This window comes from Platichthys flesus, chromosome 7 (assembly GCF_949316205.1).
Source record: "Platichthys flesus chromosome 7, fPlaFle2.1, whole genome shotgun sequence".
NCBI lineage: Eukaryota > Metazoa > Chordata > Actinopteri > Pleuronectiformes > Pleuronectidae > Platichthys > Platichthys flesus.
In genome coordinates, this window is record NC_084951.1 from 2,873,328 (window position 1) to 2,899,577 (window position 26,250).

The 26,250-nt window shown below is 39.4% G+C and overlaps 2 protein-coding genes and 1 long non-coding RNA gene across 8 annotated transcripts in view; all 3 read right to left on the reverse strand.

Annotated features, from left to right (window-relative positions):
- Positions 1 to 3,479: 3,479 nt before the first annotated feature.
- Positions 3,480 to 11,582, reverse strand: LOC133956303 (uncharacterized). Of its 2 annotated transcripts, XR_009921120.1 has the most exons (4): positions 9,822 to 11,582; positions 5,828 to 5,971; positions 5,041 to 5,267; positions 3,480 to 4,554 (listed from the first exon to the last, which is right to left on the reverse strand). It is a non-coding gene; the product is annotated as an uncharacterized LOC133956303 (long non-coding RNA). The 2 variants fall into 2 exon arrangements; XR_009921119.1 differs by lacking the exon at positions 9,822 to 11,582 and having other exon boundaries at positions 5,828 to 9,662.
- Positions 11,583 to 15,788: 4,206 nt separating this feature from the next.
- Positions 15,789 to 21,388, reverse strand: LOC133956302 (tumor necrosis factor receptor superfamily member 14-like). Of its 2 annotated transcripts, none has more exons than XM_062391232.1 (6): positions 21,202 to 21,388; positions 21,003 to 21,095; positions 17,980 to 18,105; positions 17,699 to 17,857; positions 17,491 to 17,575; positions 15,789 to 15,952 (listed from the first exon to the last, which is right to left on the reverse strand). In XM_062391232.1, the coding sequence occupies exons 1-6, from the start codon at positions 21,245 to 21,247 to the stop codon at positions 15,820 to 15,822; spliced, it is 642 nt and encodes a 213-aa protein (XP_062247216.1). In that variant the 5' UTR covers positions 21,248 to 21,388; the 3' UTR covers positions 15,789 to 15,819. The 2 variants fall into 2 exon arrangements, with proteins under 2 accessions (XP_062247216.1, XP_062247215.1); XM_062391231.1 differs by having other exon boundaries at positions 21,003 to 21,098; positions 21,202 to 21,385.
- Positions 21,389 to 22,473: 1,085 nt separating this feature from the next.
- LOC133956300 (tumor necrosis factor receptor superfamily member 14-like) overlaps positions 22,474 to 26,250 on the reverse strand; it is a 41,437-nt gene continuing 37,660 nt past the window's right edge. For all 4 annotated transcript variants that reach the window (XM_062391225.1, XM_062391227.1, XM_062391228.1 and 1 more), the window contains 2 exons: positions 24,040 to 26,197; positions 22,474 to 23,562 (listed from right to left, as the gene is read on the reverse strand). In XM_062391225.1, coding sequence (XP_062247209.1) covers positions 26,175 to 26,197 — 23 coding nt within the window. In that variant the 3' untranslated portion in view covers positions 22,474 to 23,562; positions 24,040 to 26,174. The remainder of the gene's footprint in view (positions 23,563 to 24,039; positions 26,198 to 26,250) is intronic.

Here is a 26,250-nt window from a genome sequence, read left to right on the forward strand (position 1 = left end):
GAAACGGAAATATCGAAATACCTGGTGGCATGGGTTAAAGTGTGGTTAACTTGGCCGGGTTTCTCATGTCTCGCTATGGTTACCGTAATCCTTATTCACCTGTCACTCTGTTTCGAACAGGGCCTGTTGTCTGGACCCGTAGAAAGTCTAGCTATTAGTCACTGGTCGACTCTGACTTTATAACGAACTTACTGAAGGTTAAATACTTTTCTGTGTACTATCCATTATGTTTATAAAGGTGATCTGCCTCACCTATCAATACTTCCTTTGCCCCTTAGTGGAGCGTCCTTGTTCTTCTACTACATCAAGGATTTCTTTTTTTTTTTTTTTTTTTCATTCCCTGAAATAACTGCCTGTTAATGTCTACAATATGACCCGTTACTGTTTTCAAAATGTATTTCATTTCGCTGTTTTGATTATGTTTTGAAAATATTTTCTCATGTGCATGAAGATGTAAAGCTAGATAACAACAAGAGGGCTCTTCAAGGACGTTGACGAATAATATAAACACAGGTTCTAACAGGGATACAAGGTGGTTCAGGCCTCAATCCCAACACTGCGGATCTGAGGCGTCACCTGCTGGTCAATTAGTAGACAGCTTAAATAAGACACCATTGCTCTAACAATTGTATTTAATGTAGTTGAGTGCTTGAACTTTAAATAATTATCATCTTAAATATATATTTATAACTCATCTCTATATATAATATTGCATTACAAGTATAGCTGTAATTTTAATTGTCAGATTGTTTGGTTTAACTAAATTAATAAAAGTTGTTGTTTATTATATATTAAACTTGTACTGTATACATAGGACAAGATGAAGAATACCCCTTGTTTCTCTCTCGCTCTCTCTCTCACTCTTACGCTCTCTCTTATTTTCATTATAGCAACCAGGCTACCAAAACTTATATATGATGGCTACACGACTGTTTATGGTCTCTCTCCCCCTTGCCCAAATTGAGTCTGTTTCTAGAAATGTCTTCCCTCAGCTGCCAAGTGTTTGCTCATTCTGGGAACAGTTGGGTTTCTCTATAATTTTGTAAGATCTTGCTTGACCTTACTGTGTAGTACCTTGATATAATGTATGTTGTGATTATCTTTTCTGGATTTATAACTTGTCCATGATTAATGCCTGATGATTGAAAGTAAGATCAAGTCCTGAATAAACGTTGAAATTATTGCTAACCTGAATTAAAAATAGTTTATTGAAGAATATCAATAATGAAAAACCTGTAATAACTGCATTATTTCACCTGTTCCTCTGTGGTAACCTGATAATCAGACTTGATCGTAATTTCCACAGGTCTGATGTTCATCCTCGGCAGGTCTCAGCTCTCCGGCACACATACCATCTCTTCTCCGTATGAGTTTGGTCAATGAGCTCTTCTTCTTTTGCATGTGCCATTTTAGTCTTCTTACCAGGTCATTGTGGTGCAGAGGAGGTCATGTGATCCAAGGTCCACCAATGCTTAGTGGCATCTGAAAGTTTCTTTGAAGAATTTTGGTTTCAATTATTTTATTTACTGTACGTTTGTACACTACACACCTTTTCCTAAATAAACTAAATGGCTGTTTAAATTAATAAAAGTTAAAACATGTTTAAGAAGGCAGGTTGTGTCACAGTATGTTAAACTGACTCCAGCCACTAGACGGCAGTAGTACACCATTTTTGTAAAGAATCCCACAGTTTTGCAGCCATTACATATGTATCAGATGTTTCTGTATTTCGAGACCCTTTGAACACTGGGATCTAGGACATGTGAGGTGAGGTAAGGTGTGCTCATTGGAGACCAGGAGGAGCACATGTTAGTTAGTGAAAAATACAGAGTTTACAACAGGTCAGAGGTTGTTGTAAGTGAGCTCTTGAGTGGAACACACTTTCAGTTTTTTATCGAGAGTCTCTGAAAAATATTTCCATGGAAAAGATTATAAGTAATGCAACATGAAAGTACAACATTGTTGAGACCTAACATTGTAATATGAACAGTAGGAAGCATAAACGTAGGACATTGTCAGATAGTTTAAGTTATGGAGGATTAAATCCACCTAAAAACCTGTACATTTGGTCAACACAGGTGAACTTGGTAATATTACACATTATATTCATCTATCAACAGTAGCAGATTGAATAATACTGTAGTAGTTGCATACAAAAAGGCAGTACTGAACATCAAAGATACTCTATGCTGTTAAAAAAACCTGAATAAAAGTATTCTAATAAAAAGTAGTGCAGACAATATTAGGGGCATTGACTCATTTGTGTTACAATAACACTAAATCAGTTTTTGCTGTTGCTAAAGGACTATAGTTTAAACACAGTGTTAGATACACTATATGGACTACTTATATATATATATACATATATATATATACATTGTCTATATTGGGACACCTATTCATTACACCTACAGGAGCTTTTATGACATCCCGTTCTAAATCCATAGGTATAAATATGGAGTTGGTCCGCCCTTTGCAGCTGTAACAGCTTCTCTCTTCTGGGAAGTCCTTCTACAAGATTTCGGAGTGAGTCTGTGGAAATGTTGGCCCTTTCATCCACAAGAGCATTTATGAGGTCAGACAGTGATGTTGGACAAGAGGGACTGATTCGCAATCTCCATTCTTGTTCATCCCAAAGGTGTTGATAGGGTTGAGGTCAGTGCTCTCTGCGGGCCAGTCTAGTTCTTCCACACCAAACTCACCCAACGATGCCTTTCAAAGTGAAAAAAGTAACACAAGCTTTCTGCAGCTGGTTTTTATTGATTGTTCTTCTGCTTAAGGTGTATGCAGCCACAAATTTTGGTAAAAGGTTAAAAAGCACCCACAACATTGACTGATTAAGTTGACTGATTGATTTTTGAACTGTCAGGTCTCAAACAAGTTAACCTTGATCTTCTGTATTTCACTGGTTCACTGCAGTGGTGTGTCCTCTCACCTTTATTATTTGTTTTATATAGTAATATACGTCAAATCCAGTATAAGGGCCACATATTTTAAAGTTTGCTGATCATTCGGTCATTGTGTCACTTTTAAAGCTCTGATGACCCTGTAGTAACATATTTTATTGACTGGTGTAAGTTGTGAGTTTTAGATATTAATGTTGCCAAAACCGAGGAGATGATCATAGATTTCAGGAAGAATCTAAACGTCATCTCTCCTGTAGGGATTAATGGTCAGGATGTACAAGTTGTACAAATATCTTCGGACACCACACGCTGACCTTTGAACATCACATGGGCGCTGCGTAGGAAAACCTCATCAGCTAATGTAATATTATCGAAAAGGTTTTTAGTTGTCAATATGTTGACAGCACCTTTCTGAAAATGTTTTATTGTTTTTTTTTTAATTAATAAGTTCTTACCTTTTCTTTTATTTGTTGGTGTAGGTAACTAGCCTTGAAAAATAGGAACCAACTACAAAACATTGTCAGAGTGTGCAGCAAGATAGCAGGCACCACCTTAATGAACAGGTTATAACCTGCACAAGGGCAGGTCCTTGAGGAAGGCCAAGTCGATTCTGGCTGACCACAGTCACCCCGTTTTTTCAGGTCGCGCTGCTTCCTAGATAGAGGAAAAACAGACGCAAGAACTAATTTGTTTCTGCTGTCATTAACCTTTTAAATGCCCTCAAATGAGTGTATTTTGTATTTGTATGTGTTTCTGTAATCAAATGGTTTACCACTTTGCAATGTTGCCATTCCTTTTCACAGCACTTAAAAGATGTTGTGGGACTCGAGACACCAAGTGATGAAATGTGTCAGGGATCATTTTGGCCCATTCTTCCTGCAAACAAGTCTTAAGGCGTGCAACAGTACAGGGTTTCCAGACCAGCACCCCCAGCCTCTTCTTCCCGGCCATGCCTTTGTAATGTGTGCAGAATGTGGTTTTGCATTGTCTTGTTGCAATATGCATGGATGTCTTTGGAAAAGACATCGTCTTGAATGAACCATATGCAGCTCCAAAATCCCTATGTACCCTTCAGCATTAATTGTGCTATCACAGAAGTGTAGGCTACCTTCAACCAGGGCACTGACACAACCCCATACCATGACAGACCCTGGCCTTTGGACTTGTTGCTGGTAATAGTCTGGATGGTCCTTTTCATCTTTGGTCTGGAGCACACAGCGTCCATTTCTTCCAAAAAAGATCTGAAACTCTTATGCGTATGACCACAGTACACTTTTCCACTGTGCTATCCCAGATGCCTTTGAGTCCAGAGAAGTCAGAGGCACTCCTGGACAGGTAAACATAAGCCTTTCCTTTGACACAATAAAGTTTTAACTGGCATTTGTGGATGAATGGCAATACCGTTTATCTCGATAAATATTTATTAAAATTTCGTTCACTTTGTGGTTATCTTTCCTCATGTCTTCTGTGTGTCGTGTTAATGAGACAATTATCATCCAGTAAATCCAGTCATTCTCCATTTCAGTTATCCAGGCAGGAGGTAAATGAATGAAGGTTTCTGCCACAGAGTCGGGGAGTGAAGGCCGGTGTCTGGTGATGGATTTGAGGTGAAGAAAGGCGGATTTGGTGATGGATTTGATGTCGGCTTCTAAGGAGAGGGTGGAGTCAACAATGACACTAAGGTTAAAAATGAATCAAGGATTAAATGTTGTGTCTCTATTTTTCGTTAAACTTATTCATATAAAGAATATTCATGAATTGAGGCCTGCATATAACATAAGTTGAAGCATATACACATAGCAGCTATCAATAGGAATACTTCTTTGGATAGTATGCAATAATCCATACAAAATCAAGTTCGTGTGTAAAAGTATCACGGCAAAAAGTTGTAGGAATCTTGTAAGGATTGGAAAATAATGCTTATCACATTTTCCAGGCCACCATCCTTTTAATGTGCATAGATTTAAATGAGGAAATGCATGTTTACAAATCCTTTAACATTATCTGATTCTGCCTTAGTCCTTTATAAAGATGTGTGCCGTCACCTCCAGACCTCACAAGAGCAAAATTAATAAAAAATGTTGATATGCAATCACATATTCTATTTTACTCGACAACATCTGTTTTTACACACCTCGATTATTCATCCACAGATCTGGTCAGGTTAGTTTTGACCATCTGTCCGTCTCTTTGTCCCCTCAGACCTGCCAGGTAGACCTGAGGCCTGGGCACGTTGCTCTCACCGTCTCTCTTGCTTTGACAGGCGGCGTCCTTGGGCAGCCAGGTCTGAGTGATGTTTTCACGCCTCATGTGGCTCAGATCAGTCTGTGCTGAGTGCGTAACTTTGGTCCGAAGATTAGCCTGGAATTATGAAATAGAAAACATTTATTGGTTATATATGGCAGAGACAAAACAGCTGTTAGTACACAAAAGGTAACTTTATATGCCTCTTTAATGTGGTCTGCATATCTGTACATATTTTAGCTGGAGGGTATTTTCCTCTAATCCAGTTTTGTTTCATAGCGTTTTACTTAATACAGTGTCAATAAATTACATTAGGGATTTGGATGAGAATCAGTGCTTTGTTAAAGCCGTGCAGTTGGCTAAATTGGTCATTTATCAGACACTAATACACGGTTTTTAACAACAAGTTTTTCTTCATGAGATAAATAGCACTAATACAAAGTACCCGACCAGCAAAGTGCACTACCATTTATGTGATAGGTCAGTGCAGCAACAAATGACATTGTGCTGCATTTTGTTGCAGTATAAGTTGGGCCAGGGCCATTCAAATCAATGTGTATTTTCAGTCTGAAATCCTGCCTATTTATCCTGGATGTTTTTTTATGCCAAAAATACCAAAAAGAACAAACTATTAAACTACATGGTCACTAGTGACAGTGTGATTTCACCAGGCTCACCTGTCTGATAGCTTTTCTTCGCAGTTCCCACTCATTCCAGTCATATGACTTGACTATGATTGTCTCCACTGGATGTAGGTCAGTCTGTGTGCTGCTCTCACACTTAGTGATGGGCTTCACCTGCAAATTCTCTCCTGGCTGCATCTGCAAAACCACAAGTTAGAAACAGATATTTTTAATATGATCACCATATCATGCCTAAGTGACATTAACCGTTTTCAGACATCTCCCTCTGGTAGCAGATAAAGGCAGGATGTAACGTAATATTTCTGCTGCAGAGATCACATGCTTTTGTTTACGATACATTGAAACCAGGATCAGCTTTAATCACGACAAACTACATCTTCGTCAGTGTCTTCGAAGTGTGGCTCAAATTCGTCATTTTGACAAAGTTCAATTCTTTCTTTTTTTGTGTGTCTGTTGCATGTGAGAAGCCTCATCAACAAAACGCTTGTTGTTAATCATGATCAGGATCTTCTGCTGTGTTCACACAATTGCTGACTTTATACCAGGGGGCCAGACAATTGTGTTTGTAGCAGAAAAGAGAGAACTAAAAGACAAGAATGGCCCTTCACTCCTCAACAGGAAAAGGAGGGGCTAGGCAGATGATAAGTTGGACACACCTGTGAGCCATGGACAATTGTCCACTTTAACTAGAGCCGTACTTGGGTCAGATGCTCTAGCCTATGATATGGTTCCTGGTCTTGATTTCATTTCTAGTGTTGGTATGATAATCAATGTGCCCGATAAAGATTACGTTTTTAGTTTACAGTTTCAAGTCTAACCCCTGTTACTTATCCCTCGGCCAGGCAGTGGCCATCCCCCAGGGAATAAAGCTGATGAAATCAATCAAACATCAGTTGGTCAAAGACCAGTCCAGTATGGAATCTTTTACTGATAAGCTCTGTTCCACCTCCCATTCTCTCTCTGGAACCGGTGCGACTGAAAGCCAAAGATTACATCAACCTTGCTGTGTCACATGCTATCTTACAAGATGGAGAAAAGAAACAATAATGACGGCTCCTTGAGACTAGCACACAGGTTTGCCCCAATCAGCCTGGAAAAACTGATACTCTTCAGCACACCATCTATACTACAAACTGTGTATCTATTAAACAAAGGCCTTACCGAATGAACCCTGGTAAGCTAGCCATTGTGAAAGAACAGTTAAGAGATATGATTAATGCTGGAGTTAGTGAACCATGCTGTCACTGAAACAGATGCATATCCCCTCCAAAACATCAATGAAATACTTGCGTCCCTCTCTGGAGCCTCCCTTTTCTTCACAATTGATTTAAATAGTGGATACTGGCAGGTACCCATTGATCCTCATAGTAAAGCAAAAACTGCCTTTGTCACTCATTCTGGCTTGTATCATTTCAATGTCATGCCCTTATGTCCAACAATGCATCGGCCACCTTTCAACGACTAATGGAGAAATTCTTCGTGGGCCTGGGGGTCAAAACTGTCTAGTATATCTAGATGACATAATTGTTTATTCGTCATCTGTGACTCATCATTTCGAATGTCTGCGAACATTAATTGATAGATTCCAAAAAGCTAATCTGACCCTAAATCTCAAGAAGTCTAGATTCTGCCAGCAAGAAATCAGATTCCTGGGACATATTGTCTCTGATCAAGGAGTCAGTGCTGATCTTTACAAAGTCTAGGCAATTCAGATCAATTCAGTACCGACTAACCTCAAGGGTTCAGAGTTTCTTGGGGCTTGCCAGATGGTATCAACATTTTTTAACAGACTTCTTAAAAATTGCTGAGACCTTAAATGATCTCAAGAAAGAAAGGATCTTTCTTCTGAAGTCAAGCATGCCAAAATTCATTTGAGAAATTTAAGTCCAGTTTGATCTCACCCACCCATCATAGGTCAACCAAATCTAGACATTCCTGTCTCTGTTTATACTGATGCAAGTAATACCGGTCTTGGAGCTTTGTTGACGCAGAGAGAAGACATTGTAGGTGAAGTCGTTCATGCTTATGCCAGTTGAACTTTGAAACAAGCTGAGAGAAATTACTCTGTAACAGAAAAAGAGTGCCTTGCAATCATTTGGGCTCTTGAGAGATGGCAACACTATCTGGAGCCAAATCTCTTTACTTTCATTACAGACCATTCTGCCTTGACATGGGTCCTCTCCTCAATAAACAGCACAAGTGGTTGGATCAGATGGGCACTAAGATTGCAACGGTTCAACTTTATTTTGGAATACACGAAATTTTGGATCCTGATGCTCTTTCAAGGATTCCCCCTGTCAGTTAGTGCTGTCTGTACTCCAATCAAAGAGATGGGAATAGCCCTATTTCCCTGGAAAAAAATTGTGAGGAGCAACATAAAGAACCTAATGTTGAGATCAGATTTGCCATAAACTCTGATGTTCATGAAACTCAGGGGTAACCCGGCAAATCTACAAATTGGTAGGAAGGTCAATTGTCCAAAGGATAAAGTCCTGAAAGGAAAGATTTACCCACCTGATGCATCTGTTTATGATGTTATCCATCAACTAACAACTCAAAGCAGATGTTGAGTAAAATATAAGGAAATCAAAACAAAGGCAACTGAGGACCTACAACAAAAAATGCTGTAATGTTGGATTCAAAACTATACAAAGAGTCTTGGTTAGAAATTTCCTTCAGTCACAAGCTAAGGACAAATTCACCTCTAAGCTGGCCAAAAAGTGGAAAGGACCTTACCGTATAACTTACTACCAATTTTTATTTGAGGATACCGGTCAGGATGTAAGAACTGTGTATGTCTGTAACCTCTAACCCTTCTACCCTAGTGCTGAAGACTTGGAGCACCTGGAAAGATATAGAGTACTAGAGGCAGCATGGAGTGGAAGCCTGTGAAGTGAGAGTAACTGTAGTAATGAGATCACTAGTCTCTTGAAAGTTATTCCAAGAAACGGCTTGATTTATTTCACAATTGTCCTGGACCATGAGGCAAAGAAGGTGATCCCTGGAGCCTGAAGTGAATTATCATAACCAATCTAACCTGCTCGGATTGGAACTAGATCCACTCTGTCCTGGATTAACCATAAAAGCTAATTCTTCCTATTGGAACTCTCATGGTTTCAACAAATCCCTTTACCGCTAGAAAATTCACCCATCATCTCCCCTTTAATTGAAGATTAAGTACCATCCAAAAAAATACCTTTTCATTGGACTCTAACTCCCCTCTCCAACAACCACACACACAATCTCACACTTAATCTGAACTCGGACTTTACTCACCATGAGTATACTCCTAGCTATACTCTTAATGGAAACTTAAGAGTATAGTGGAAACTTCTTTCCATTAAGAAGTTTCCATTAAGAGTTCTCAAGTTATGTAAATAAGCTATCCGGGTTAACTCTCTTACATAAACAATTTTACATTTTTTATATACATTCAAATTGCTGACGGGTGACGAAGCCTTGTCTGGCACCCAACTCAATTCAATTTAGAGAACCTATACTAAAAGTTCAGGGGAGAGTTTGGAATTTTCTGTGACCTCTGCAATGAAGTTGTCTGGACAAGAGGCAAATTTCAAGGCTGCTTCTTTTGAGCTAAAAGCATAAAGCTATGTTCTGTCTCCTGATTCCAAAGTGTGGATTACCTGCAAAAGAAATGGGACATTACTTAAAAGGAATAAACTTAAAAGGACAAAAATATTTAATGATTTTACATCATAGGGATGTCATGTGACATCACAATGCACCACATTTACATAATAGGAGGGAGGGCTTTAGCAGGAGCTATAACCTATATAAGGTTTGAGACAGAAGCAGAAAAGAGGAGCTGCAGCAATGGACAGCATGAGCAAAGTGATGACTCTGAACATTCGATTATGTAAACCTTTGACATTTTATTTAATGAGGATAAGACCATGAATAAATGTATTCAACATTAGCCTTTAATTTTTTTTGCTGCACAACCCTGAAACAAGTCAGTTGAGGTGGTTAATGATAATGGATAATTGAAGAGTAATAATGAGAGCAGTACCTGGAAGAAGAAGCCCGTCACGGTTCACAAGTGTGTAGCCACAGACTCCATTATACTGTAGCAACAGATCGTTACAAGTAGATGTTGCATCAGACAGGAGCCATATCTGCCAGATTTTTTTAATTTAGAAAAAATGGTTAAGAGAAGCTGCTATGCATCCCTATCAAAGCACAGTAATGCATTAGTCACCTGTTGGGGATACAACAATGCATGAGAGTTTGACTGCTATGTCCATTGTAATTATAAGTAAAGGTTCAACCAAAGGCATGAAGAGCACAAGCAATAACAGTAGTAAAGTCTCCACAGTTACATCCGCCGAAAGAGAGATATGCTTGCTCTTGGGTAGTGTGGTATTCCTCCAACCTGAATGTCGGCGGTTCGATCCCCAGTCTGACCTATCTGCATGCCGAAGTGTCCTTGGGCAAGATGCTGAACCCTGAATGGCCCCCCATAGAATAACAAAGTTCTGCAATTTGATGCACTGTATGAATGTGAGTGTGGGTGAATGTAAAACTGTACTGTAAAGAGCTTTGAGTGGTCATCATCAGACTAGAAAAGCGCTATATAAATACAAAACCATTTACCTTTGTATATTTTGTGTCTGAAAACTCTGGCGGCTTTCAGTATGAGACCCAACTAATTAAGAACACACTTACAAACATAACACCCTAGTCACATCAATAAGCCACTCGAGTTTTTTCAGAGAAAACTTGAGGAATATCGTCAGCAGGAATAAAGCTTTGTCAGAGCTACATCGGTGAACTGCAAAGCAACCATGGCATCATTCCAAGTCACTTATAGAAATGCTCAGTGCAAAAAAAACACATGATAGCAGAGGATCTCATACTCCCTGAAGCTTTAGATATGGTGTCAAAGATGCTTGATGAGACCAGCGCCTCAAAACTTATTCCCCTGTATATTGACACAGTTGGAAGACGTATGTATATGCAACATTTCAAATTACCTCGAAGAACAAAGCACCAAAAAAAATGAAAGACAAATGTTTTGCCATACAAGTGGACGAGGCTGCTGATAGCAATAAAGATTGCTTATTTATTGCTTATATTCACTTTGTCACATCAGAATCACTCTGTGAGGATTTGCTGTTTTGCAAGTACGTCCAAAGTAGAGCCACAGCTGATGAGCTCTGTAAGCTTCTTGACTGTTACATGACAGAACATGGACTGAAGTGGGGAAACTGTGAAGGAGTTTGCACAGATGGAGCACAGACCATGGCAGGAAAAAGGAGGGGATTGCAGGCACGAAACTGGCCTACCTCAGCGATGTATCTGGAAAGCTGAATGAATTAAATCTTCAGCTTCAAGGCAGAGAAAAGCACTTTCCACACCTGGCTTACAAGATCAGTGCATTCAACCGAAAGCTTGAGATGATGGGCAGGCGACTTGATCAGGGAAATACTGATTCCTTTAAGAATCTGGGTGAGTTTGCCTACACCAGTGATGCTGGAGCCACCACAGTGATTCTACGTCTTAGGGACCACATCTCGTCCCTGACAGGATTCTTTCAAAAGTACATCCCAAAAACAGTGCTCAGTACATCACCATCTGCTGATTTCAGCTCTACTGAAGAGGACCAGTTCATTGAGATGACATCTGACTCAACCCTGAGGCTTAGGTTTACAGCACAGACACTGAGTGAATTCTGGATTGGTGTGGAGAGGGAGCTTTCACTCATAGGGTTGTGAGGACTCTTCTTCCCTTTGCCACATCCTATCTCGATGAGGCTTCACATTATTAATGCAGGTTGGCTTTTTATTGTCAAGCATTCATTGGAAATATAATTTATTACCACAGTTAGTACTCACAGCAATGGTTAATTTGTAATATTGGTGGTCTTTGTCAGGGGCAAGATTTAAGATGTTAGCAATAAAAATATGCCAATAAAAACATATTCATCATTAAAAGTCACTACATCATTCTAGTTCATACTTCTTCATATATTACATTAATATTACATATTTAGCTTTTATCTAAAGCGACTTGCAATAAGTAGAATACCCTCAAGTTAGTTATGGTTTCGCTGTGTTTAAATCAATCATTAACTTGATACCAGGACAGACTCAAAGTATTGCTTATATCATCCACCTCAATACTCATAACATTATTCTAACAAACATTGAAACTTTATTTCATGAAAACATTCACACCCATAATCATCCAATAGTCCAATCCAAGCCCCTAACAGCAGCCCTGCGCATTCTGAACCATTATACGAATTGACTACCGAGCTAGGAGACAATCATCTGTTTATCTTTGAAGAGCGCGTTGTAAAGTCTGCAGGTTGCCACCACTCAGGAGCAGACTTGTCTCAGAAGTCAGAGTCATAATTCAAGTCGATTGTTTGCTTTCTGTAGAGTTTACCTGGAGCTACCGGCCTTAGTTGGAGTGTTTGTGAATTTCATATTGTTTGTGTATATAAGCCTCTGTGCTTACCTCTGTCGGTTTCATGTCGCACATGGTCGTCAATCCACCCGTAGTCATTTCTCCTCTATCATCCCTCAATTGTTAGTTACAAGTGTCTACTAGTGTTCCCTTTTTTTTTTCTTTTGCCCTTCTATTGTTTTTGGAGAACTTTGGATCACCGTGGTTTCTTTCTGTTTGTGGACCTTTTGGACTTTGTTTTGTTAAGAACCCTGCCTCATTAAAAGGACACTTTTGTTAAACCTTTTTTCTCTGCATCTTGGCTCCTCCTGCTTCAACTAGACGTGACAAAGGCTATTATTATGTGTGCCTATGTATACTGTATACTTATTATTTGACTTATTATTACTGGCGTAGTTAAAAGTTGATGCCTTATGCCGTATACTGACTATCAACAGTACTATGATGGCCCTGTACATATTTCTTTCTGTTTCATTTCCTTATTTTTTGTTTTGTGAAGATCCGTGGAACCACCAACAATTTTTTGTTTGTCTTGATTTGAAGTAAAATTAACTTAAATGGGCTTTAGGGGTGACTGTAATGGACTTGATAAATACACAGATTGAACTCTGGATGTTGAAACGCACACACACACACCTCACCTCTTACCCATTATTTGGTTGTTTTTCATTCTGGGTGAATACACTTTTGAAAACTGATTTGAGTTGTGGTTTTATTTTTACATTGCTGTATTTTTACTGAAAATATTTATCTGCTTGCTATTTGTTTGTTTGTGTTTGATTTAACAAAAAGCTTTTCTTTCTTTAAACAAACCTGTGTGAAAACTTCCTCAGGAAAAAAGTTTGGAGATAAAATCCCATGTTTGTGTTGATATGATAGGCACAATGTAAGCCAACGACAACTCCATAATTCTTACTTACAGGTGAGTACATTCTGATGCAAGCATAATATGAATACTATATTACAATTATACTGATTGATCCCCTAAATTCCTCACACTGGTAACTCCATGATGCGTCTTAATGTTTAATATCAGAAAGATTGGAAAACAATATAAGAACAGCTTTAGGAGATGTTGGAAAGTGTCAATGCCATGATATGCATATGTTTATGTTCATATGCATTATTTCTTTTTTTGAAATACTGTAATCTATTCATGAAACGTATCACTTTATTCTATAAAACCAATTTGGTTACATACAATCGGTACCTGCAAATAATGTTTTTTGGGGGGGGCTTGCCAAATGTCGTGTCCCAACAAATCTGCAGATGTTTATGATTTTTGTCAATTTATTTCATGAGTGACACTTTTCAGATAATCCACATTTTCAAATCCCAATGTTTGAATTGCTGAGTTAAATAGGTTTGTCAAGCAATTTGCATTTATTTAATGTGTCAAACATATATTTAATAACAATGGAAATAACTAATATTAGAGGTAATGGAAACAGTAAGAAGTAAACAGAGGAACCCAAGAAGCATTTATCACCAAGTAGCCTAATGTGTACATCTCTCTCAAATATTGATAAAAATGAAATTAGTGGCCAAAGTCAGGGTGAAGACTAGCCTGACGTTGTCATACTCAGTTCTAGTCAGAATGTGAGTCTGATACCGCTCCATTTGGCTGTGATTATGGGGCGTGTTTCAACCGAACAAGGAAATAAAATTCCTCTTCGCTCAATTGGATAGACCTACAACCAATCAGAGCAACGTAGTAAGTGACGTATGTAAAGCGACGCATAGTTGTTGCCAACAGAACTCAACTGCACGCACGCTGGAAGAAGTAGAAGATCAGTAAAAACAAGGGTTGAAAAAATGATTTAAGGATACACGGAGAGCTTACCAACACGATCAGCATTTTTGAGAGAAACAGTTAATGTAACAGCCCCCCCCCCCCCCCAACATGACGCAGAGTTTCTCTACTGATGTCGCACAGCTCTTTATTGTTAGCTTCATCGTAGCCGTAAATACACCGTTAAACTGGAATAAAATTAAGTATACGATATTTTAATCCATAAAACCAAACAAAAACGTTAAAATATAATAAACAAACAAATCACCGCGAGACAAGTCTGATGCGTTAACGTGACAGCGACTCCCGTTCCGCACTACCTGCAGCAAAGTAAATGGGACCAGCTTCCTTACCTCGTTCCGCTGGCGAGGGGTGTTAAACTGTAGTTTTTGAGAAATGCCGCACAGCCCGCGTCCGGTCGTAGCTCCTGCTCATATCCTTGTGCCGGCGCTGTATGGCAGGTGTCTTATTTCACTGGTCCACAAGCGAGGGATCTGGGGCGTCTATTAACATGGTCCGCTCCTTAAACTGCAGGTATTTATGCGAGGGGAGTCGCTACGTGTAAAACAAAATAAGCCCAACACAAAATAACAGAATAAAACAGTACGCATAAAGTGGCAGGGGTAGCAGTCAGTTACAATAAAGGTGAATGCAGGTACGAACAAGTTCTCCGTTTAGGATTACAGCCACACAACACATCAAACAAATCGCATCGCATTAGTCGGTCCCGTAAGAACTTAATAACACGGTTGGAACGCGACATTCCTGTGTCCCATCTTGTTTGCGACCATCAGGGCCAGCTGATAGATTAAACTTTTTCCGAATCCCGTAGTAAGGACGGCAGAAACATCTTTTCGATCTACAAATGCCGTTTCTCTGTTCCTCTCTCAAAATTTAAGCTGGATACTTTAAAGGAATCACAATTGCTTAGTTCCATTGCTGACATCATCATTACAACAGTCGTGATCAAAGGGATCTTACATCCAGAGCATGTTAATTCAATGTTTGAAAGATTCCAGTTAATATGGATGTTTTAAAATCTTAATTTTGAATTTGGATATGTATGATTCTATTCTTCAGTGGATTTAGGCATGTTTCTTTTAGGTGTATTAAACTAAGACTTTTCAGAAGATCCGTCAAAGATTTCCGAATCCATAAGTGTTCCTAATTAATTAAAAGCCTATTCCAGTTGCTGCACTAATAGGACCCTTAGCATTAATGTTAATTGTCCTATTTCTGATAAAGTTACAACTTTTTTTTTAAGTTTGTTTACTCTCAAAACCATCAATAGGTACTGGTGACTAAGACACATCTTTAAAATAAAAATGCAATTACAATTATTTCTTATCAGATGTCAGGTAGCACAACTCATAATCATCAGGTGGTGTAAGGGATACAAAAAGATGCACAAATAGTGGGAAAATATAATAGTTAGTGGAAAATGTGTTCTCTGCTTTTGTCCCATCTGGTGTACACAGGAGGACACACAGAGCAGTGGGCAGCCATGCACAGAGCCCGGAGAGAAGGTGTTGGGGGAGTAAGGTGCCTTGCTCAGGAGTACGTTGACAGTGGGGTGGGGTAGGCACTTAGACAATAGGGAACAGATACAGGTGTTGTCCGTCCAGGTATGTTTTTTGTGATGTCACTCCGTGGAGTCAAACCAGAGACCACCGTTGGATTCTCTGCCCATATTCCAACTTTCTGCCACTAATCCATTCAATTATTGAATATGTGCTCGGGCCATTATGAAGAGTTAATGACATTAAGTTGATGTTATTAGGGAAGCAAAAAGGGTTTATTGTGGTCACACGCAAAAACAAATGTAACAAAGCCAAACAAAAAAAACAAAATTCTCAGAAGTATTTGTTGATGCACTTGAGCAACCGACATCAGCACGTGGACTGCCATCTTTGACCTGAACTTGGGTTTCTGAGCAACTGTTGGATAAGAGAAGTCAAACACTGTTTTACTCAATTTGAGAGGGACCATGTACAGTTAAAATAAATTTCCCCATTTGATGCACTGTAACAGATTATAGCTTAAAGCTTGTTCACATCTGCATCTTTTTACAGGTAAGATTAGAAACACAACAAAGTCAGCAACAACACAAGATTATACAAAGATGAACACAAAATATAATGCAAGCACTAAAGCACATCAAAAGAAGTTTGTAAAATGAATAGAAATAAATTAAAGGAACAGAGCTCATTGCGAAAACTGCCAAGCACATTTCAACAGACTCCTTAAGTTGTATTATACTGTTATATATATTATACAGAAGATAACAGTGATGATCGAATAATCAAAGATAAAACCATTCAAAATTTTATAAAATAGGCATAAATAAGCAAATAATAAAAAACTCTCAAAGCCCCGAAATTGTATTTCTCCAGAAGCGCACAGTGATACAAATTTGGGCTTTTGGGCTTTTTGTCAAGTGTTTAAGCTTTGTTTGAATAAGGACTTAAGAGATCTTATAAATCGATGTAATGATCAATAGAGTATTTCCAAGTTGAAAAAAGTAAAAACACATTAACTTCACATGTCAAATCATACTAAGTTTAAAAATGAAACGTGCACTTTGATCACGTATCCATGTTTCCTATATGTAATCCACTAGGTTTCCTTTTCTCAGTATCTCCGTAGCACCATTGCAGTCTAACATGTAAATTCATCTTCATGCACTGCATCCATGCTATAATATCATGTATATGTAACAGATGACGGACTGTTGTTGCTGACACAGTCTGATCAAGACATGCCTGAGGAAGAGTTGCTTTTCTGTTTTTTTTTTCCATATCACACTAAGGCCTGAGCCTTCTAACATGCACTTGTCTAACACAATTTCCGAAACTGTAGACGTATTTCCCATGGATCTAAATACATGGGTCACATCTGTAACCTCAGGGTACAGCTGATCAGCTACTGATCAGAGTCATTTGATAATTAAACTAGAATTATCACCATATGGATGTATGCATCTACCAACCAGTGCAGTCAAAGTCTACACATGTTTTATTTCAAGATCCATGGGGTCAATGTGACCTTTGGCCACTGAAATCGAATCGGTTCATCTTTGAGTCTAGGTAACCTCTATTCAAAATCTGAGGATATTCCCTAAAGGCAGACTTGAGATATCAAGACGCCTTAAGTCAGAACATGTTTTGTGAGGCCCCCATGACCTTTAATCACCAAAATCCAATCCGATAATTTGTGAGTCTGAGAGAAGATTTGAGCCTTACTTGAAATGATTGTCTCTAGGTGTTCTTGAGATTGAGCTCAAAGTGACCTCAAAAGTCATCCTTAACTTTGACTGAATATTTGTTAAAAAAAAAAAAAAAAAAGGTGCTTCTAAGAAATCGTGTTCAGCAGGATGGGACAGACAAAGGGATAGAGGGAAAAACAACCGTACTAACATAATGCCTACAGCCACTGTCTGTCACCAACTCAGTGGGAAAGAAAGAAAATGTCTTACATTGTCCAAGGTGTACACTTCACACCATCATGTGAAAAAAATCCCATTAGACAGTCTTCACACACTGTATCAGCTCTGTTGGTTCCTTAGAGAAAGAAGGAAAAAATGGGATTATAACATTCATTACAGAACCAACATTTAGTAACAAAATCCAGAGTTTATCAGACTTGGAAAAAATGTCAAACAAGACACTTCATTTTTTTATTACCAGGTTCTTTTATTCTCTGACCAGCAGTACAGCGTGTGTGCTTCTCTGCCAAACTGCATCCTGTATCTTCCGCCAGACTTTTGCAGAAGAATCCATTTAACACATCACAAACTGTGTCAGTTTTGTTTGTACAATTCTGCCAGACAAAGAGACCATTATCTAAAAAAAAAAAGATAAATGTTTGATTATCATTATGATTAAAATATACTGCCTTTACTTTACATTTCAATTACAGACCATACTGTTCATTTGTCACACATTTGCTATGTAACTAACTTTACCTGCTACACAGGAAGAGCAGGAAAAACACTTCTTGAGACCATTGGGTTGATTCATATAAGTCCCATTGACACAGGGTCTGCAGCGTGTGCCTGACAATGGTGTGCAGTCACTCTGAACGAAGGTACCTGTTAAAGACAGCACAATGTTCATGCTTGTATTACAACAGGATCAAGGATGCAGGATTAGTGGCTTAACCTGCTAACTTTGGCATAAACTAAGGTTTTGTTTTATCATCAAGCCACTTTCTTTTCATCTGGGTTAGGACATAACTCATGACAGTGTCAATACTTTTCCACAATTATTTCAATACTGCAGCTCATAACATTACATTAAAATTATTTTAGCTGACACTTTTAATCAGAGCAACCTACGATAGGTGCATTTCAACAATAAAGTTCATTGTTTAACGATGATAATAGTGATAAATACTAATAATACAACTATATTTTTTGTATTTTCACAAGAAAAGTTGTATGTGATACAGGCACTTGAGGACGCTTCAGGGAACATCTTCATTAACAATAAAGTGCCTTTTTGTGCCAATATTACCTTCAGACAAAATCAATTTTATGGGGCAAAATAAAAATGTGACAGAAATCCAACCACGGGAATCGATGCGCTGTGGTTCACATAAAAGCATCTGACGTTATAGGAATGGCGCTGCCCACTACACCCCTGATCAGGCCGAAAAGGAGCGTCACCTCTATGCTCCGATGACTGTGATGACCCGTTTCGTGTGCTCGTTGGGCTCGTTGATATCCTGGTTGGTGTGAAGCAAGAGTATAATCATGAGTAATGAGAGGCCTGTAAGAGCTTTTAGTCAGAAATAAAACATGACACGTGTTTGGTGAATGTGCATTGTAATGCGATGCACATACAGTGCTTTGCATAAGTATTCACCCCCTTTGGACTTTTCTACATTTTGTCATGGTATAACCACAGATTAAAATTTATATCATCGTGAGTTTATGTAATGGACCAACACAAAATAGTGCATCATTTGGAAGTGGGGGGAAATATTACATGGATTTCAAAATTATTTACAAATAAAAATCTGAAAAGTGTTGAGTACATATGTATTCACCCCCTTCACTGTGAAACCCCTAACAAAGATCTGGTGGGACCAATTGCATTCACAAGTCACATTTGCAAGTCACATAATTAGTAAATAGGGTCCACCTGTCTGCAATTTAATCTCAGTATAAATACACCTGTTCTGTGACAGACTCAGAGTTTGTTGGAGATCATTACTGAACAAACAGCATCATGAAGACCAAGGAGCTCACCAAACAGGTCAGGGATAAAGTTGTGGAGAAATATGAAGCAGGGTTAGGTTATAAAAAAATATCCAGAGCTTTGAACATCTCTCTGAGCACCATAAAATCCATAATAAGAAAATGGAAAGAATATGGCACAACCGCAAACCTACCAAGAGGAGGCCGTCCACCCAAACTGAAGAGTCGGACAAGGAGAACATTAATCAGAGAAGCAACCAGGAGGCCCATGGTTACTCTGGAGGAGTTGCAGAGATCCACAGCTGAGGTGGGAGAATCTGTCCACAGGACAACTATTAGTCGTCTACTCCACAAATCTGGCCTTTATGGAAGAGTGGCAAGAAGAAAGCCATTGTTGAAAGGGATCCATAAAAAATCCCGCTTGGAGTTTGCCAGAAGCCATGTGGGAGACACAGCAAACATGTGGAAGAGGTGCCCTGGGCAGATGAGACCAAAATTGAACTTTTTGGCCTCAATGCAAAACGCTATGTGTGGCGAAAACCCAACACTGCCCATCACCCTGAGCACACCATCCCAACAGTGAAACATGGTGGTTGTAGCATCATGCTGTGGGGATGCTTCTCTTCAGCAGGTACAGGGAAACTGGTCAGAATAGAGGGAGAGATGGATGGAGCCAAATACAGGGAAATCCTTGAAGAAAATCTGATGCAGTCTGCAAAAGACACGAGACTGGGGCGGAGGTTCATCTTCCAGCAGGACAATGACCCTAAACATACAGCCAGAGCTACAAAGGAATGGTTTGGATTAAAGAATGTTAATGTCTTAAAATGGCCCAGTCAAAGCCCAGACCTCAATCCAATAGAGAATCTATGGCAAGACTTGAAGATTGCGGTTCACAGACGGTCTCCATCCAATCTGACTGAGCTTCATCTTTTTTGCCAAGAAGAATGTACAAACCTTTCCATCTCTAGATGTGCAAAGCTGGTAGAGACATACCCCAAAAGACTTGCAGCTGTAATTGCAGCGAAAGGGGGTTCTACCAAGTATTGACACAGGGGGGTGAATACTTATGCACCCAACAGATGTCAACTTTTTTGTTCTCATTATTGTTTGTGTCACAATAAAATTTATTTTGCACCTCCAAAGTACTATGCATGTTTTGTTGATCAAACGGGAAAAAGTTTATTTAAGTTTATTTGAAGTCCAGTTAGTAACAGTACATAATGGGAAAAAGTCCAAGGGGGGTGAATACTTATGCAAGGCACTGTACAATAGCTTTTTGCGTGGAGCTGGCCTTGCGTGAGTATTCTTCATAACTCCCTGTGTCTCCTATGAACAATGAGCATCAGTTTGTGAAGCCTGTTATTAAGAATGCAAGTTTTATTCTGTGTTCGGACTCTCACCAGATAATATGGGCGTTACCTTAAAGCACATCTGGTGTTATACAGCTGACAAACGGCTCGTTGGCTTTCTCACAGTCATGAGTTTTTATACTTTTTTTTTACCTATGATTTATATTGTCTCAACGTGATGTAGATACAAACACATTACATCACTCGTGATGGGTTTTTATCTGATGTTTCAACTACACCTTCAGTGTATCACCGCACTTCAGACACAGGCGCTTTGTAAAATGACGATCTCCGACGACCGACAACATCATCACCACTTAAAATGGAGCGCCCCATTTTGTGACTTTAATGAGCCGCTCGTTTCGCTCACTCATATGGGAGATCCAGAACAGTTTCACTTTCACTAGGACGAGTTGACGCCGCAGTGTCTCGTACCTTCGTGGCACATTGGGCAGCACTCTCCAGCCTGGGTTCGATACTCCTGTGTATCACAACAGGAGCCTGGGCCCGAGAAAACAGCGACGTGCACTGCTGAAGAAAACAAACACAGCGGATGTACTTTACGGGAGTGGTCAACACTGAACCAACGTTTGTTTCAGCGGCAAAACGAGTCGAGGATCGATGTGACTCCTACCGAACACAAGTGACGCCCACAGCATGTCCGCAGGATGTGTTCGCATCAGTTTCGCATACTGCGTGAAGTTGGACAGTTATAAACTGGTTTAAACCATTATTCCAAACTACTACTACTACTTCTTCTTCTTCTTCTTCTTCTTCTTCTTCTTCTTCTTCTTCTTCTTCTTCTACTTCTTCTTCTTCTTCTTCTTCTTCTTTCAGGCACGATTAACTGTATTGCTGCCTCCCACCGGTGGGTAAACGTCACTGCAGTTTATGCCCTCAGTTTATATATTGAGATATAAATATGTAGTTTTAAGGGAGTGCAAGACTTTCCTATCCATTCCGTCTTGTACATCATGTCACCAAACAGTGTTTATATGGAAAAGGTTTCAGTACCCAGATTGCCAATTGCTATTAGTAGCTCCCTCCTTTCTTTGACATGGAGTGGACAATATATCAAAATATGTTGGACAGACACCAGGACTCCACACTGGTCACAGTTGCCGTCTCTGTGTTTTCTCACAAGCACCAACCCACTTGTTAGTCCACAATGTCCGAGCCTTAACCTTGTTACTTTTGATATTGTCTTTTCAAGGCATGGTTTGTAGATTCTTCCAATTGGCAATTGAACATCTATTGTATATCTGCCCAAACTTGCCTTTGCTGCCCTATCCACGTCATTGCTCTCAGTCCCAACAAGAGCTGGCACCCAGAATAAACCTGTGCTGCTTCCAATTTAGAGATCATCATTAAGATCTCTCCAACTAGATCTGGCCAAACTCTATCCTGTTCTTAAGATAACTGTCTACATGTGCTGCCAGATCTCCTATTTCACCTTTCTGCAATAATTCTTTAATTGACGGATCCACATCAGCTTCTGCCCCCAGCCATGGAGTAACAGGTGACCAGCGTACAGAGGGCCCTACTCTGATTCCACTAAATCCATATTTACCTATAGAACTGATATAATTACCCTTATTAATCATACTTCTACCTTCTCTACATTCCCAGCATTCCGTTCACCATAAGCCAGGCAATCCATAATCAAAATTTGTTCTGAAAAGAGAGGAAGATAGTGCCATGGTGGAATAAGGCCTGTAATGATGCAGTACAGGCCCAAACAGAGCATACTGTATATAGGCAGCTGAGAAAGAGATCTGCTGTCAAATGTATTAAATATTCCATTACAATGCCAAGACACATTTTACCCAAATGAGGGCCGAAATCTGAGACAATTTAGTCAGGGTTAGGAGAGCAGGTGGAACCAAATGCAGGAGTGAGGCAGATCCAATGAAAACCGAATTTATTTAAAATAAGGGGCCGGATCAGGAAGCTGGCAGAGACACAGACAAAGACTGATCATATTTGATTTAAATCCAAACAACAAACTAGAAACAAGTAGCAGGTAACTCTGTACAAGGGTGGAGTTCATTATTATTAATAATAAAAATCCCCCAAAGTAAGTCTGAATATATTTTCTCTAATTTGCGGGTTGTGGTCTGAACAGGAAAATACCGTTTGTCTGTGTATTAATTTTGGTGACTCAACAGTGATAATATTAAAAAATGTTGCAGTATAAATTTTCGGCGTTGCACTTTGTTGACGATCCCTGCCAGCTTGGATTCCTTTTCGTTTCGATGAAAATGAAACTATAACTGGTTTTGTACTTTACACTGATTGGATGAAGCTTCACTTGTGATTAAATATTACTATTGATCTGAATAGTCTGAATCTGTGGAGCTCTTTAAAGCTTCTTCCTTTTCTTCTTCTTGTTTAAGGTTTAGGTTGTTTACATGGGCTGGGTGACGTGTCGACGTAATCAACGTAATCGGTTACGTAAATACGTCGATTGCGTAATGTGAGTCGATGTGTTAAATTAAGGTGGCTGCACCCCATCAGAGCATCGTTTCACCCGAAGAGTGAAGCTGAAGCGAAACAAATCGCCCACGATCATTAACACATATGTCACCATCAGGCGGGCCAGACCCAGACTCTGTTCTATACGGACCCATACCTGTTATTATTATTACTAGATTCTGACGGAGCGTTTGTATTTCAACCTGCGCTGCTTTGTTCGCCTTTACGGTAGTCCTATTTCCTGGCAGTACAAGGAAGCAGAAGTGGTAACAAAGAGAACAGTTAAAGCTGTTTAGTTGTTAATATCTGTTGAGATTGTTCTGTTGAAAATGTTTCATATGTGAAATCTAGTTAATGGAAAATTTGAAAAGGGGAAACTCAAACTACATCTTTATGGGCCTGGGTGTGTTTTGTTACTGAGAGATGAATTATTCATTTTAAAAAGTTCCAATTGCAGTAATTTTACCCTAAGATGATTTTTTTGATAGACTGCTTAACTTCAATTTATAGTGTTTTGATGCTCCTCCAGAAAGTTCATGAATTTTACTTTGTTTTTTAATTTATTTTGTTGTTGGACAGCTCAATGTAGATTGATATATTCCTTTTAATTGACTGGAACAATGTCATGGATTTTATTTTGTAGAGATTTAGTATGGAACTGTAAAAGGCAGATCAGCAGTTCAGGCTATTTTTTGCTGCGGAATATTGCCTTGCAGTGCATACTTGTCATACTTGTTTGTATTTAATAGATGATTAAATAACACAAAATTACACAAAAACTATCGGTGCAGTCCAAGTCAAATTAATCTTAATCACCCTCCTCTGTGACGCTTACTGCCCACAACTCAAAATCCCATCAGAATCAGAATCAGAATTATTTTTATTGCCATGTATGATTGCACATAGAGGAAATTGCCTTGGTGTCGTTCATTGGTGCACTGAACATAAAACAACAATATAAAAACAGCAATATAAAAACAAAATATATTAATAAAACAACAATATAGAAACAACAATATAAAAACAAAACAACAATATAAAAACAGCAATATAAAAACAATATTTACACATAAAACAACAATATAGAAACAACAATATAAGAGCAACAATATAAAAACAACAAAACAACAATATGGAACAAAATATATACAGTACCAGAGTTATGGGCATGTGCGGTGCTAAGAGATTTGGTGATAGTGCCACTAATATATCAAGTACAAATTATGTGCGGGGGGGGGGGCAGAGTCAGTGTGATGCAGAGTCAGTGTGATGCAGGGGGCTTGTTTGTGAGCCCCACTGCCATGGGGAAAAAACTGTTCAGATGGCGCGAGGTTTTAGTCCTGATGGCCCGGAACCTTTTTCCGGATGGAAGTCTGTGGAAAAGATGGTGAGCAGGATGAGAAGGATCATAAATGATCTTGCGTGCTCACCTAACAGGTTTTTTGCGTCTTTTAGGTACATTTGATCTTCTTTTCTACAAATATTAATTTTCATTTTACATCATGTAGCACTTTCACTTTTGTATTCCAACTTTTTTACTTCATACATCTACTCTGATATATAATTATATTTTATTCTCCATTACATTTATTTGACATATTTAGAAAGACTGAGTATATAACAAGCTGTTAAAACACATTGTTAATAACCAAACCAGTGGTTTAGAAAATGTTTCGCTTCTGAAAAACACATGTACAGTGCTTGGCATAAGTATTCACCCCACTTGGACTTTTTTCCATTTTGTGCTGTTACAAACTGGAATTCAAATAGATTTAAACAGACTTTTTCCCATTTTATCAACACAATATTGTTGTGCAATAGTACGTAAAAAGTGTTACCATAGAATGGTGTGCCTTTAGGCACACCAATTTTGATATACTTTTGGTTATCAAAATTTGGTGATAAATTTGGTTATCAAAATAAAATATAAAACAGTAATATTTAAAATATTAATATTAAATCATAACTTTAATTGGTTAAAGTTCTCGCGGGCACCACCCTTCATAGAAGGGAAAAGATAGCCAATTTATTGATTAAGATCAGTCTCATTTAGATCTAGTTCAATTAGCGTAATATAATTATTAAGCCCAGATTATGTTACCAGTCCGAGGGAAAGAGGAAAAGAAGTTGTTCAGTTTGCAGTTCTGGGACGTCTCCTGGCTTTGTGGTCGTAGAGTTCTGCATTCGCGATTCTGTCGAGCGGTGTGCTCAGATGCTGGTTGAAGTTTTCCTGCAGGACATCGCGTCGCTACGAGGAGTTTGGTAGAGCTTGAAGGGCGAGGAGATTTCCTTGAAGGGTGAGCTGTGAGCTGCACCTCTGACCTCCGGTTGTGGGTTGGATAGAGAAGGAAGCTGGATCAGCCAGGCCCCCACCCCCCCCCCCCCCTTGGCGATGTAGGAGAAGAGAGGCTGGACAGCCTGCTGGCCTTCGAAGGATTGTAGAAAGAGAGAGAGCTTGGGGAGACCTCTCCTTATATTGGCCCCGGTGACCTCACAGGTCTTGGACCAGAGTGACCAATAGGAGTTGACCCTGGTGGTTCTTGACACCTTTGTGTGACATTGCCCAGACCCCAGGACATGCAGCATCCTGTTACATCCTCTGGGAGACTGAGTTCCTTGACTTTCAAAGATCAATGGAACCTGTTGCATCTTGGGGGATTGAGTCCACTCCAGCACATGCGGCATGTTTGTTACAAGTTTGACTGAAAGGAGGCCTGTGGTTTGCACAAAAACCATGACCCAACAATATGCACAGAACTTTGAAGGTGCAAAATACCTAATTACACTTAATTGTGACACATGGTGGAACAAAAAAGTTGGGTGCATAAGTATTCTTACATAAGGATTTTCCTCTGTGGTGCAGGTGAAGGTGGTCTCCCAACCCCTCACCTCAACATACCCCCATCACAAATGTGGCCTCCACCAGCCTCAGCGCTGCGCGAGGGCGCGGAATCGGTGGCACGCCGTCCGCTGACTTCTCCGAAGTGGGGCGGGGACGCCTCCAGTATTGGGTGCGGGTCCCAACAGGGCCAGCTGACCCTCCGCCAGCATCAGCTCTCCCTCCTCCAGCTCCCAGAACATACATAGTCAGAACATACACTGTGAAAAACAGAGTAACAAACGTACCCTTGGTTAAAGGGGCACCGGTCCTTTTCCTGTAAAAGAAACAAAACAAAGGAAAAAGCTCTTAATCAACGACATCATGACA